Source organism: Chenopodium album, chromosome 18 (genome assembly GCF_948465745.1).
Source record: "Chenopodium album chromosome 18, dcCheAlbu1.1, whole genome shotgun sequence".
In the NCBI taxonomy this organism is placed as follows: Eukaryota; Viridiplantae; Streptophyta; class Magnoliopsida; order Caryophyllales; family Amaranthaceae; genus Chenopodium; species Chenopodium album.
The window spans coordinates 35067879-35082766 of record NC_137851.1 but is presented as its reverse complement, the minus strand read 5'-3'; the positions used below and the strand labels follow the sequence as shown (position 1 = coordinate 35082766).

Genomic DNA, 14888 nt, shown 5'->3' with positions numbered 1-14888 from the left:
AGCTTTCTAAACTAGCTTTTTCACAAACACCATACCGCATGCATTAGTTCTAGACACACCTAGCCAAGTTCGAAGTTGCCTTCGCCCTAGACGTGAAAGGTTGATAATTTCTGAGGGTTTGGTTCCAAATCCCTATTTCAATTATTTAATTTAATTGTTTGATTTATTATTTTCCTTGAAGTTACTAACGTGTGTATTTTGTTATTAGAAACAGATACAAGGCATCCAAGTAAGTAATTTAATTGTTATTATTTTGATATAGAAATCATGCTTTGATTATTTTGATTCCTAGTATCATGTTAGGATGTTTTATTGCTTCCTAGTATCATGTTTAGGGTAATAACTAAGATTTCTAATATCATGTTTGCTTCCTATTTCTTCTATCATGTTAGTATCATGTTAGGGATAAAGATTTGATCTTTATTGCTTAGTGACATGCTAGGATTTGTTATTAATCTTGTTAGTATCATGCCTAGGATCTTGCTATTATTGTTATGCTTTGATGAGATTGAGAATATTATTATGATGATGATTGTTGTTATGTTGCTTGATATTATTATTGTTATTGCTTGATCACGCCCTCTCTTGCAGGATTAAAGGGAATCTGTACTTGTAATCACACTTAATAAGATAATTAATAATCTTGTTTAGGTTAATATGATTATAATTCAAGTGATCGCCAATAATAGTTTTGTTTGTGCATTAATATTCAACCAACATAGATTAAACAGGTTTAGGGTTAACCTATTGATGGTATGTTAGTCAGAAAGCGCACATGAATATGAAAAGAATAAAGTAGAGGCCTATTTTTTAGGGCAGGTTCAATCTCTTTTAGGTTGCATTTGTACCGTCATCCCCGAATATCCAGTCATGGTTCCAGACCACTATGGAGTTAGCGATCTCATGGATCGTCAAGGGGTGTAACCTTCACCCTGTGAACGGTTTACAAGTTTTTAAAACTTGTTGGCGACTCAAGTGTGGGATGCTTGAAATATTCCCTACACCGCACACCCGCGCGGAGTAGGGATGCGCGTCCGTGCATGGGGCCCGCGAGCCCGCGCTCATCTGGTTTCTTCAAGTCCTCGTAGCTTCGTGCGCTCGCTAATGAGTCTTCGTGTGCGCTCGCAAGGTCTTCATGATAGTTCCTAAGCATGACAGATTCAAGTGGAGTTGACGGTGGTTTCGACACCATGATCTCGTGAGAGCGCGGCTTGAGAGCGCAAGAGCTAGAACTTGGAGCATGCCACTTCCTCACATCCTAAGCTTCCTCAATGCTATAAGATTGCTCCAAAGGCATCTTCCAACTTAGTAAGCCACCAATATCAAGACCCGAATCTCGTACAATACCTACAACCACGAAAAGAGGACAAATAAAGGAGAAACACTAGAAAAACCATAAAAACACAAAATAAGAGAGAAAAAGGAAATTAAAGAGAAAATGCATAAAATTAAGCATTTATTAAGAAATAAATCTATGAAAAGAAGGTAAAAACAACCTAAAGCTCATCAAATGAGTGCCATTTATGACACTCATCAAGTAAATGGAGGGTTTAGTACTTTGCGAAGAGGATTGTAGGAGGGAGGAAGGTTGTCAACACACTTGAGATTAGATCAGATAGTAAGTTGAGTATTTAAACTTTGCAAAACCCAACGCTAGCTCTCAAGGAAGTGAAGAGCCTAGTCTTAGAGATTGTTAACTTAGGTAATAGTTTATCTTATATTTGCTGCTACTATGTACCTAAAATTGTAGTAGATAGAGCCCATAAGTTAAAAAAAATAAAAAATATACTAATACTCCATTCGTTTTAAAATACTTGCTCCACTTTTGTTTTTTGGCCGTTTTTTTAATACTTGCTCCATTTCCTTATTTGAAAATTTTTAATAATATTTAATTTATTTTTTTCACCTAGTGAATCCAATATAAATCATATTTTATTAATTTTATATTCTCTCTCCTTAAATTTTCTAAACAACTTTTGCTTTTTATAATTTTTTATTCTTCCTCCTACCTCAATTCCTTCATATTTTATTATTTTTTCCAAGTTCTCATAAAACTCCGCGTATAAAGAAAATATTTAAAAAGGGAGGGAGTTGTAGTTCTATGTTCTAATAGTATTTAATGCTAACCAATGGGCATTTGGTCTAGTGGTATGATTCTCGCTTTGGGTGCGAGAGGTCCCGAGTTCGATTCTCGGAATGCCCCACTTTTTGCCCTTTTCTACACAGCCTCTTTCTCAAATTCAATTCAATTCCTCTCTGAGTCATATTTCACCAAGTGTAGGGGGGCTTCCATTGAAAGGGTTTTGTTGCTGCTTTTGCTTTTCTTCTCTTCTATCATACTCTCATAGTAACCACTTTCAATTCTCCTTTTTTTATTTTTAGAAAAAAGTAGTTGGTATAATTCAATAACCAATAAGCATGGTATTCGGGAAAGTTGTTATCGGACCTCCAGGATCCGGAAAAACTACCTATTGCAATGGCATGTCTCAATTTCTTCCTCAAATTGGACGGTATTCCCATTTTCTCTTCTTTTTATTTATATTTTATTTTATTTGTTATTGTGTTAATTTCATTTATTGGGTAAACATATTTATAATCATTCAAAAATGTAACTTTTTTTTTCCCGATTATCTTATGTATTATGAATATTATATTTTCTTTTTGCTTCTGTAACTTTGTTATGTAGCAATTTTTTTTTTTAAAGAATAATTGATATCATATTACTGAGAAATGTTGCATGAATGATGATGCCAAGTATGTCGAAATTTGCCTAATGTTACTTGAAGAATTAAACCTTATTTTGAGGATTATTTGTTTAATGAATATTTTTAGCTAGGATTATATATGTACTTGTAATTTACTAGTTTTGTTGTCTATATTGTAATGCTATAGTATCTTGTACTTATAATACTCAATCTACTAGTCAATTAAGTTAGGCTCTTGGGCGGGATGAGGATGAGGCAGGTTCAGGTTGTACTGGCATATGAATTTGAAAGGTTATGCCCGTTTATGGATACTTATTAAGCTATTTGATACTTCTTTTGTGTTAATATTGAAATGATGGAGCTTGACATCGGCAATCATCCTTCACAATTTTATTTATGTATGACTTGTATTATTAATTTGAAGAGGTACATTACCTCATTATTTAATCAGTGAGATTTGAACTTTTCATCTTGAGGTTATAATGTGGACTGCAACTTCCACAAGCAATTGGTTCTTGACAATATCTACTTCTGTTGCATCATGTGACCATCTTTGCATTACTTTGTTGTTGGGACACATTTGGAAGCCTCATGATCAAATCTAACATTATTCCTATCTACGTAATTTAATGACGATTTTCACTCATATAATAGATCAATTTGATATTACCCAATCAAATGTTATTCCATGTCTAGTGCCTAAAAACTTTTAGTATGACAATCGGGTTAGCCCTAATATTTTACCATCATTTGCATTTTTTTCAAGTTTGCTTTCCCTTCTGTTCTTTGGAGGTATTTGCCTAATATTAACGAGCTTTGGACAAAACTATTGCTTGGTTATTGCCATTCTGGCTCTAAGATGCCTATAAGAGTGACATTTTACTATTTGCAAATGCAGGAAGGTTGCTATAATCAATTTGGACCCTGCAAATGATGCATTGCCGTATCCATTTTGATGCATGACCATTCAATATTTATATATTTTTTTTAATGGAAGTAATTTTTGCTGTATTCTTTTGGTTATCGTTGATTTTCTTAACATGAGGTTAAGTTATGACTGTGCTGTTAATATTGAGGAATTGGTCAAACTTAGTGATGTGATGAATGAACATTCACTAGGGCCCAATGGAGGTCAGCTTCCTTCTTATTTGATCTATTTTTGGTTTATTTTATGAGGTCTATGTTGAAAATTTTGTATTGAATGAGCTAGGAATGTTCTAGCTACATGGATATCATTTTTAATTTCTGCGGATTAGGGTAATGATTGGACTTAAAGCAGGGTGATCTAGTCACTGCTTTTCTTACCATGTTGCTTGTTGATTTATTAAGCATTAGTCACCTTGCACCTTGGATTTTTTTTAATAAAGGGGCAAGGCCGGGAGGGGAGAAAGAAAAATAATCTTGATTGAAGAAGGAAGGTTCGGCTCTGTAGACATTTAACAATGCAGAGTTGAGGCAGCAGCTAAGATAGGCCTTGTGGATCTGCTGGGCATTAGCACTTGGAGCATATCACCATGCATATGCTTACAAGCAACATGTTTTGTAGCATGCTGGTGGCACATGTACAAGGCCATATAAGAGTGCAGTCTTTTGTGAGCTATGTGCAAGGCTAGTAAAGTATTCCGCAAGAAACACATTTTACAACTTTCGGTTACTTCGTTGACAGTTTCCTATGTACACTGGATAACATATTAGTAACTAACAGAAATTCCTTACTTTTATGGTTTGTATTTAGGAATGAGTGTCAGACTGTTGGAGTAGCATTAGAAAATAGTGTTTTCTTAATTGCAATATCCTCCTAGTCCTTGTAGAACTAGGAATGTCCACAGAGAGAAAATGGGTCATCGTTTTATAAACAGGAAATTGTATTTGGTCTTCAGGGGAAGGTGTTGTAATGCCAAGGGTAATAAACTTGGCAAGCACATACATAAGGGGATACGGATTAAGCCTAAGAAGTGGGAGACCAGTCTTAAGAAAGTTGTTTCTTGTGAGAGAATAAGTATTTGGCTTAAAAACTTGGTAGTGATCCTAACATGGAGATGTCTTGTGAGAAAATAAAATGTATTTCAAATTAGGTATGGGGCAATCTTATTTGGACATCCTTTTTTGGTATGTGGGGCAATCTTTTAGGGATGAAGGGAGTAGGTTTTGCCGTAATTACCAACAATATGGACCCTAATTCATGAATCATATCTTGTACTGATATGGGTGGTTCCTCAACATTTGGTTTGAGAGAAAGAGTTTCAGCAACAGGTGATTCTAGTTGTCCTTCACCTCTGGTGGCCATTGTGAGACATCTTTTTCTTTGTCTGCCATTTTTTTAATTTTTCCCGTGGTCTCTTAACCTCTATATTTTCTGTTTAGAGGAAATATCCTCTCTGTCATTTCTGTGGGAGAATATTTGTCTGAGGAATCATTTTTTATTTTTTATTTTTTTTTTTTTTTTTTTTGCTGATATCCGGTTTGACTTGCTGAAGTGCTCATCATTCTCTCTATAGGTGGGGTCTTGGGTGCCATATCTTTATTCTTTTGCATGCTGTTATTTTCTCTCTATTCTTGGTTGTTATCTTTTTTCCGTTTTCTTTTGCATAACTTTTGTATTATCTGTATCAAATATACCTGTATTTTAAGGCTATAACTGAGATCTTGCGGCATTGAAGTATATAGGAAGAATTGTTAGTTTAAATTTTAAAGTGGTGCAGCTCATGTGCTTGTTGCTCACAGCTCCACATTGCGTTTTGCTTCTTGGTTATGCAGTCTCCTTATGCCTTGAGCGTTTTTAAAATTAAGCTCCAAAGTTAAGGCCATAATTCTCTGAGCTCCTCCTGTGTTTATGTTTGTGGTTGAAAATTTTCGTTTAAATATTCATAAGCCACTCTACCTTCCAGGATCCAAGCTTTCTTAAAGAAGGAAGTCAAGGATATTGACAATTTGAGGTCTTGTGTCTAGAGCTATGAAGGTTTACAACAGGGTCTTTTCTTGTATGTGAGAGAAGGAAAACCATCACAAGATGTTATAAGTTGAACTCAAGGACTTTCCTTGTGGATGGATATTCAGTATACTACTGACTACTGAGTGTATAAAAAAGCACACATAGGCTCAGAGGCACTAGGTCAAAGGGGTACATTTCTTTTTTGAGCTAGACAAAGTGCATTAGAAGCTGCTTTTTTGAGCTAGGCAAAGTGCATTCTAAGAGGCGCTCCCGGTGCACTTGAGGCACACCCGAGATGCACTTCAGCACTTGGGGCACACTTGTGGTGCTGTTAAGGCACACAAAACACACCTGAGGTGCACCAGAGGCACACTGCAGTGAGGCATACTGCTTAAACTCAGCAGGAACCCTATCGCGTTAGTGTGCCTTTGTGCTTTTTTATACATTGATACTGCCATTTTACATATGCTCCCTCTCGCCCTCCCTTTATTCCTTTTTATTATAACTGTTGCATCTTAGTGCTTGTTGGTTCGACAAATGACAACATTTTAATGTAGGAAGTGGTGTTTCATGATAATTGTTAGTCTGGATAGTTTGTTGAGAAAAGCAAAAATGGAAAAAGTGGAAAATTAAGGAAAATAGATTTTCCCACAAAACATGGTGTGAACCAAACATGTTAAGATTTTTTTCTAAAATTTGCACGAGAGAGATAACCTCGCATAAAATATAGGATTTCAATTCCTTTGTAAACCAAACAAAGACTAAGAAGGTAGTATGGATGCAGCTATTCTTTCTAAACTTTCTGAATGTGCTTAGTCTCTAATCTGTAAAGTCATTGATCTGTACAAATATTATGAAGTTCTTACTTTTTTTTTTTAAAGTTGTCTTCATCAGCAGTTTCATTTATTTTGTAGGTCTAGTGTATTGTATGGATTACTTGGAGAAGAATGTTGATTGGCTGGAGTCCAAATTGAAGCCACTTCTTAAAGGTTGTATACTTTTTTCTATTTGCGTTGTCAAGCTTTTTCTTTTTTCCATATCTATCTGTATATTGACATTAGCATTTGCTTTAGTGCTTATAATGTTTACTGTTACCTTGCAGATCACTATCTGCTCTTTGATTTTCCTGGCCAAGTTGAGCTATTTTTCCTGCATGCAAGGAATCAGTATTTGAGGGAGGGGCACATTAGTCATAGCCTATTAGTAGTGTCTTGAGGAATAAGTTAAGAGTTAGTTATGAGACTTTTTCTATAAATAGACCTCATTAGGAGGAGTAAGGATCATGTTGAATATTGTGAGGATTCTTATTGGGAGAGAGTGAGCCTCTCGAAAGCTCATGTTAGGAGAGCATCCACCTCTCTAAAGTGGAATTATCGTTTGATTAGTGTTATTCACATATTATCAATATAATCAGCATTATTCTTCCCTAATTTCTGCCATAATTAGAGCTGAAATCTTGTCAGAAACCATGCTAATTCCTAGCATTCAAGTGCAAAGAATGTTATAATGAAATTAGTGAAAAAATTGAATCTTAGGGTACACTTAATTAAACTAGCATACTTAAATTTTCTTGCCGTTCTTTTCTTTTTGGTCAACTATAAGAAACTTACATTTCGTAAATCTTATGCAGCTGACTGCTGTGCATTTGGTTGATTCCCATCTCTGCAGTGATGCAGGGAAGTATATCAGTGCACTACTGCTATCTTTATCAACAATTCTTCATATGGAACTTCCTCATGTAAATGTTTTCTCTAAAATTGATCTTATTGAAAGCTACGGGAAATTAGGTATTGATTGGAACTCCACTCTTATAATTGGCTAGCTTACTGGTAGGATATTCCTTCTTTCTTACTTGCGTTTTGCCTTATTGCAGCTTTTAACCTGGATTTCTACACTGATGCACAAGATTTATCGTATTTGCAACATTGCCTTGATCAAGATCCGCGTGCTGCCAAATATAGGTGCACCAAAGCTATCCTTTGTGAATTATCATTGTTAAAGTGACCATGCACTTCAGAAATGAGATTAAGTTGCCTTTTGTCTTTTATTTTATACTTTCTCCGTTTCTCAATTGATGCATTTTATTCCTTTTTGGGATGTTTCACAATAGCTGCATCCATTCTATTTTTAGTGAAATTTTATGTGCAAAATTACTAATTTATCCTCAACTTTATGTGGGACCAAACTTTATGTGCCATATACAATGGATGCATCGATTGAGATTTAGAAGAATTATTTTTTTGTGCTTAGAAAGTCTGTAGTTTTTTAACCCTTTTTTTTTTTTTTTTTTTAAATAAAAAAAAAAAATTTTAATTTTAATTTTGATTATATTTAGTTTGTTTATAAAATTTATTAATGCAAGCGCATCAAATTGAGACCCATGTGCAATCACCAAATTATTAGTGAGGTCTAGAATTTTTATTTCTTTTTGCTACACACCTGGATTGCTAGAATGTGCTTTTTACTTTTACTCAATTTATTTTAAGTGTTGATCAATTTCACTCCAATCCGACATGCTTTTCTAAAATTTTAAGTAACTTATGTAGATTTGTAAGAGAAGTCTCATGTTAGTGATCAAGTGACCATTAAACCCATGTTAGTGACCAAGTTATCATTTCTCCCTAGCTTATAGCCGATCTTACTTGATAATCAATGATTCTAATAATGCTTAAATGTTTAAAATAAGCATGTTGGCAATGCACCAAAAAATGGCCTGGCCAACTTGAACCTTTTGACCCAAAATCTACCCGAACGAGTCTTACATAAAATAATGACCTGACTGAATTAACCCAACCCAAACCCAACCAAATGACTAAATTACAACCTTTAGTGAGGTTTGGGCTGGCTGGAAATTTATGTGCCCAAACCCGCCCCAAATGACCGGGTCGGGCTAAAAAAATCAATTAAAATTGCATTAAAACGCATAAAATCGGGCCAGACAGGTCCGACCTGGAAAAATTTGCCCAAAATCCACCCAAATTCGGGCAGGCTAACCTTGACAGCTAAGTGATCATTGCTTGTTGTAGACACCTAAAAATGTCTCCCCAAAACAAAACCCGATGATGAACAACCTTTCACCGCCATTATTGGTCGAGTTGAGTATTTAATCTTTGGAGTGCTTAAATCCTTATTCAATCCTAATACATTTCATAAACCAACCCAATTTCTGGCCCATTTCCCCAAACCATAACTTATTTTCCTCTTTTCGTGCCTTTAAACCCTTAAAATCATTCATTTCGTGTCATTTTTATAAAAACGTTTAGACCAATTTATTTTGGTCCATAATCTAGGTCCAATGATTGAAATATTGGATGGGGTTTGAAAAGAGCTTTTCAACGATATATTATAAGCCCAAATCCGAGTTATAACGAATAAGTTATGGCCAAAATACTAAACTGAGCCCAAATCGAACCTAAGCCCACCTTAGCTACGACCCAATAATCACATGGAGGGTCCAAAATCTTTAATCCCATTCCTAAACCAATTAGGATTAATTAGAAGCTTCTATAAGTTTCTAAAAGATCTTAATTATCCTTTTTGAAAAGATAAGATTAAAGAGTTTGAAATTGAATAAAACTCCTCTTTTTGAAAGTCCTAATTCTATTCGAATTGAAAGACGTTCAAAGATAGTCAGATATAATTTTCGTGCCTCATAGTTTTTATCCAAATCTTAGATGGTTGGATAGCACTTGAAATTATCATTTCAATGATAGATTATAATATTAATTTCGAGATATAACAAAAAAGATATAAAAGAAATACGAAACTCTATCCAAAACTGACACCGTCCCGCTATTTCGGCCATATCTTTTATTCTACAAACGATTTTAATCTGATTCCAATTAGGTTAGAAAGTAGACTTTAAGAGCTTTCCAACGACATATTATTTATCTTATTCCAATTTCTGGATCAAAAGATACAATAAAAACAAAAGACACAAAAACTGCTGCTTATCGCAAGAGTTTTATTCCTATTCAAATTTGGATCTTTTCTTGATTCTTCAACCCTTCTTTTTTCTTCATAAATAGAGGTCATATCACCTCGTTTTCAATCATGAACAAGCTTGATCACTAAAAATCATTCTCTCTTCCTCTCTTATACACCAAAAAAACCATTCTCTCTTCTCTCTCATATTCTAAGCCTTAAACCTATTCTTCTAATTACACCATTCATCCCTAAGCACTCCAAGGAGTCCATACTTGACCCAAAGTTCTGTACTTAAACCAAGGCGTGAAAGGTAGAATTGACTGAGGGTTTGGTTTTGGGGAGACATTTTTAGGTGTCTACACTTGTCCACCCACAACCATGTGTGTTTCTTCAAAGATTTTCATCATCACTCAATACCACATATGAACTAATAATGGCAAATTTTGAAGAAGCACATGTTTAGGGATGAAGTTTAATTACCATGGACATTAGCAAGAGGCTTGCCCTCAAATTACATATATATTCATTTCATTACTGTCATTTTTTTACCATGATATTACTAACCAACAGGCCACAGTACCACCTACCAACAGTTTAATAGGCCACGATACTATCTACCAACAAGCCACAATAGTACCTACTAACAGGCAATGTCTGTAATCCTTGTTCTTGAGATTGAGGCATCCTTGTTCCCTTGATGTTTTTTGGTGCTCAGGCTTTTTAGATTTAACTATTTGTATTACTCAAGTTTAGTTTTTCATTGATCTCTCTCACATTGTCATTGAGAGGAATGTTATTGGTTACCCACCTGAATAATATAAGGCTCTTATGTGACGACACTTGTGTATTGTTAGGTTCTTAAAGGTATGATACAACCCTTTCAGTAGTGAAATGCTATCCCCATCCATCCCTCTCCATGTAACCTTTTGCATATCGCTAATGTTACTAATATAGGCAAGTATCTCCTCCTAGATTCTAAGTATTCCCTTAAAAGTAATATCCCCGTCCATCCTTCTCCTTGTAATCACATTTATATGTGGACATCTATGCAGTTATGCTTTCTTGCGAGAGATCCCATATGTTAAACAAGTCAAGGTCTCCACCCCCCCCCCCCCCCCCCCCACCACGAAAAAGAAAAGAAATAAATAAAAATTTGGGAAGTGCTTCTAGAACTTTGATTCTTTGTATTTGTCACCAAAGCTCAAGTCAAAATTAAGTTGTTTATCTGAGACATCGAATCAAATTCAGAATACTCCTTTTTAACATATATATATATATATATATATATATATATATATATATATATATATATATAGCTCCTAAATTATTGAGAATAGACCCTTCTATTTATATCATAAGTCCTTCAATGCACCATCGTATCCAGGCAGGTTTTTCTGCTATCTAACCTCTCAAGCTCTTCCTGTAGCTATGCATGTGAGGGGTGATAGGCCACATGACATAGTGATTAGAAGTAACACTAAACAGTCATGAAGTGGCTCATACTCCCTTTTCGAGCATTTCTGAAGATATACCAATTTTTGATTGAACTTTTGTTTCAGGCGTTTCATATGGATCCAGACTGCAATGATGTCCATTACATGAGAGGCTGAGAAAGGCTTATAAATTTATGATGGCTAAAAAAATATGTGTGACTAGGCATAACTACATTTCTTATTTTCAACGATGATTCTACCTAACCATGCATGTTAAGAAATGTTGGTATCTTTGTCTTACACATTTGCATCTGCTTACTTAAGGTCATAGAATGCCATATTGCTTTGTCTTTGCACCTCAGCCCCGGCCAAATTGAACTATAATAAGTCTTTTCTTTTCTGGCCAATAAGTCACTAGAGCATGTAGGATCTTCCTTTGTGTTCAGTTTTACTTTGGTTGTGAGAGTTGGGTATTAGTAGCATAATTTAAAGACTGGAAAGGAAACAAAGATGTTTACTTAAACTTAACAAATCAGTATCTCACATTTCTGTATTTCTCAATCTGTAAGTAGGGAGCCAGGGATTCTTTGCTCAAAGAGGATTTTGCATTGTTTCATACCATCTGATCCCTTTTAGAATCATTCCTCCTGAAATTAACAGTCAATAAGTTATGTAATTTGCTTTCAAGCTCAAAGATCTTTGGAAGACATAGTGCAACTTTTTTTGTTTGTTCAATTTCCTCAAATATTCTATTTGTCTTCACCTCGTAATGCACCTGTGTTTGGGGTTTATGCGATAATGCCTGGGATTTACATGTTTGGAAATCATTACTAAGTTAGAGGACATAGTGCAATTTCTTGTCATTACTTTTTCTCCCCTTTAGTAGGTACACGATAAGAGGGTGGGGGGGTGGGGGGATGGATATTTGAAAGAACTTTTTTTGTTTGTTCAATTTCCTCAAATATTCTATTTGTCTTCACCTCGTAATGCACCTGTGTTTGGGGTTTATGCGATAATGCCAGGGATTTACATGTTTGGAAATCATTACGAAGTTAGAGGATTCTTCTTCGGCTAAGTTTTGGAATCTTCAACTGCACTTGGGGGATTCTAGAGCGTGGACAGGGATTATTTGGGTCTTTGTTGCTTGAGTCAACCTACTCAATTTCAGAAATTTTAGTAAACTTTACTTGCAAGATGGCTTTTGTGTTGACAATGACATTGGGTAGGATTTAGTGATTTACGCTAATGACATGTGCCAAAGGGGTAGGGTGGGGTTATTTCACATCTGTATGCTTTTCCTAGCTAATAGAGCTTGTTCACATCTTCTTTGTTGTGAAGTGAAAAATTACCTTTGGAGGAAGTTGATTGGTTTGCATGAAGAATCTTGGGTTTTCCCTTAAAAGGTCTAGAATGGCTGTCATTTTATGGGGTTTGGTAAAGGAAAGGAAAAGGCGATGTGGCACAATGCTTTTATGGCAATTATATGCTGTGTAGTTGAAACAAATCCTCATGTTTCATTCATGAGCTGCTGTGGGACAATATCACTTATCTAGTTTCATTATGGAGGAAGGTGGCGGGGGGCATTTAAGAGTTACATGTTAGAGGAGAATCAAAGAAATTGGGTCAATCTGTAATTTTTTGTTTTCTGATTGGACTGTTTCTCCTGGTGCTTTTTTATCCCATTTTCAGCTGTTATTATATTCTTTCTCTTATGTAATGAAAAATATAAGATCCTTGTTTAATATTGAAGGAACAAAGAATAGCTAGAACTTTGTTTGTCTGGCAAAGCAGATATTTTTTCCTTAAGTTCCTAACTACCTATACGCAAACATACTGCAGGAAGCTCACAAAGGAACTATGTGAGGTTGTTGAAGAATTTAGCCTTGTGAATTTCACAACTTTGGACATCCAGGCATGCTGTCATTTCCAAATGCTTCTTGGATTCATTGCTGTGTTTTGCTTCAGTATTTGATATGTTTTTCACTGCTTCTGACTTCTTTAGGACAAGGAAAGTGTTGGAAACCTTGTGAAATTGATCGACAAGACCAATGGGTACATCTTTGCTGACATAGATGGAAGTGCAGTGGAGTTCAGCAAACTTGCAGTTCGCCAAGTTGATTGGGATTATTACAGATATCCTTTTTTACCCCTTCCTGGTGTGTTTCTTCTAAATTACTAATTATTTGTGGAAATTACCGTTCATCAAGTCTGATCCCTTGAAATTGAGCCTTTTTATTTCATTGTTTCCTGTTTATTGTCTATATATATATATACACATGGAAGGGATCTGCTGAAAACAAGGTATTTGGTGAAAACTGAAAATAGAAGATCTACACCGTCTGATCCCTCGTTATTGTTGCCCTTTTACATTTCATTTGTTCCCCTATCATGCCAACTACTTTCTCTTTCATTGCTCCTCTGTTATTTATCACCTTTAAATTAATAACTTGTCTTCTTCGAGTTTGCTCCCTTTAGTCTAGTGTCAGCTCTCTGGCTCTCTCACCTCTCCCCTCAATTCTCTATCTTCTCCTCCAAAATCACATAGCTGTTACGCAAACTAGCTTCCCACATTCCTCAATTTATAACTCATGTCTCATTCTCTCTCCAATTCATCCTCAAATCCCCCCATATTTGGTCACCTGCACTCCTGATAAGCATCGATTCAGACTTCTTTAAAATGTCATCAAACTAGTATATTTGTAATTGCTTGAGCTCTTGTTTTTGGAATTCGAGCAATTCTGAGTTATATTATTCGACTTAGATTACCCAGAATCATTGAGGAAAATTGTGGTCTTGATTGAGAGGCTGATGAAACAACATACAATGCTAGAAACTAAATAATTTTAAACAATTCTTGCAACCCAATGTTGTAATTATATATGATAACACTAGGAATTTAACAAGGTATAGTGGCATATACGAGTATGGTCTAGGTAGTAAAAAGGCAAAAGAACACAAACACTAACAGATGTGGTCGACAATAATCTACGCATATAATATACGCATATAATTATCAACATTATCCGTTTAAGACTATCAATACTTCTATACGGTACCACTTCTAAAACTACCACTATGTCTTAATTGTATACAATGTCCCTGTATAGACTACATAATCAGTTTTCTGCATAACACTTGTTTTCACACGATCCTATTCCTATTAATAAATATGGTTGTATATTTGTCAAACTTTTTTGATACTCCTAGGAATTAGATATGTAATGCTGAGAATGTCTCTGGTGACTAAATGAGGCAGTTGTTTTTAAGGAAGGGCTCTTTTATATTTTGTCATCATCGCAGTAAACATTATTGTGTTTGTCTTGGTCATTGCTGTTTGCAATCTTTGCATCATCATCATCTATATATGCGTTATCCCCTTTTGTTGATGCATCACAAACATGTGGCGGTGATGCCTCCAAGGTGTCTCCAAGTCATATAATACTTTTCATGCTGTTTTGTTTTGCTTAACATAGTATTCCACAGTGGCAGCAGTACAAGAGAAATACATGAAGGATGATGAGCCTGATAATGACTCCAATGTGTAGGGAGCTTTGCCGTTTCTACACATCAGCTGCGGAAATTACTGAGTGTACTGTGAGTGGCAAATTGGTTCTTTATTGCTTGAACCAGACGGTAGAGAAATATATTTTGCTAGGCAATGAACATGATGTACCAATTTTATATGTTTGTGATGCACCGTAAGTTTTGTGTGTGTTAAGAGTAGAGGCATTTTGCCTTTAGTTGGTACATTTGGTTCAGCAGAGAATTCTTGTACACTTAGGTTCGCTAGTGTTTGACGATAATGTAAGGTAATACAGAGTACAAAATGAAATTACAAGGTGTTCTTGTTTGCGATCTCAGACAATCAGTATTGGTATGCAGGACTTCAAC

General features: G+C 35.4%; 1 protein-coding gene and 1 non-coding gene across 2 annotated transcripts; both read left to right on the top strand.

Moving 5' to 3' along the window:
- The first annotated feature begins 2131 nt into the window (after window positions 1-2131).
- TRNAP-UGG (transfer RNA proline (anticodon UGG)) lies at window positions 2132-2203 on the top strand. Its single transcript has one exon. It is a non-coding gene; the product is annotated as a tRNA-Pro (tRNA).
- Window positions 2204-2272: 69 nt separating this feature from the next.
- Window positions 2273-14827, top strand: LOC145590804 (GPN-loop GTPase QQT1-like). The gene is made up of 11 exons (XM_081647201.1): window positions 2273-2510; window positions 3604-3648; window positions 3757-3836; window positions 6552-6626; window positions 6740-6803; window positions 7128-7173; window positions 7268-7424; window positions 7511-7598; window positions 12837-12909; window positions 13000-13153; window positions 14481-14827. The coding sequence occupies exons 1-11, from the start codon at window positions 2419-2421 to the stop codon at window positions 14540-14542; spliced, it is 936 nt and encodes a 311-aa protein (XP_081503327.1). The 5' UTR covers window positions 2273-2418; the 3' UTR covers window positions 14543-14827.
- The last annotated feature ends 61 nt before the right edge of the window (window positions 14828-14888 follow it).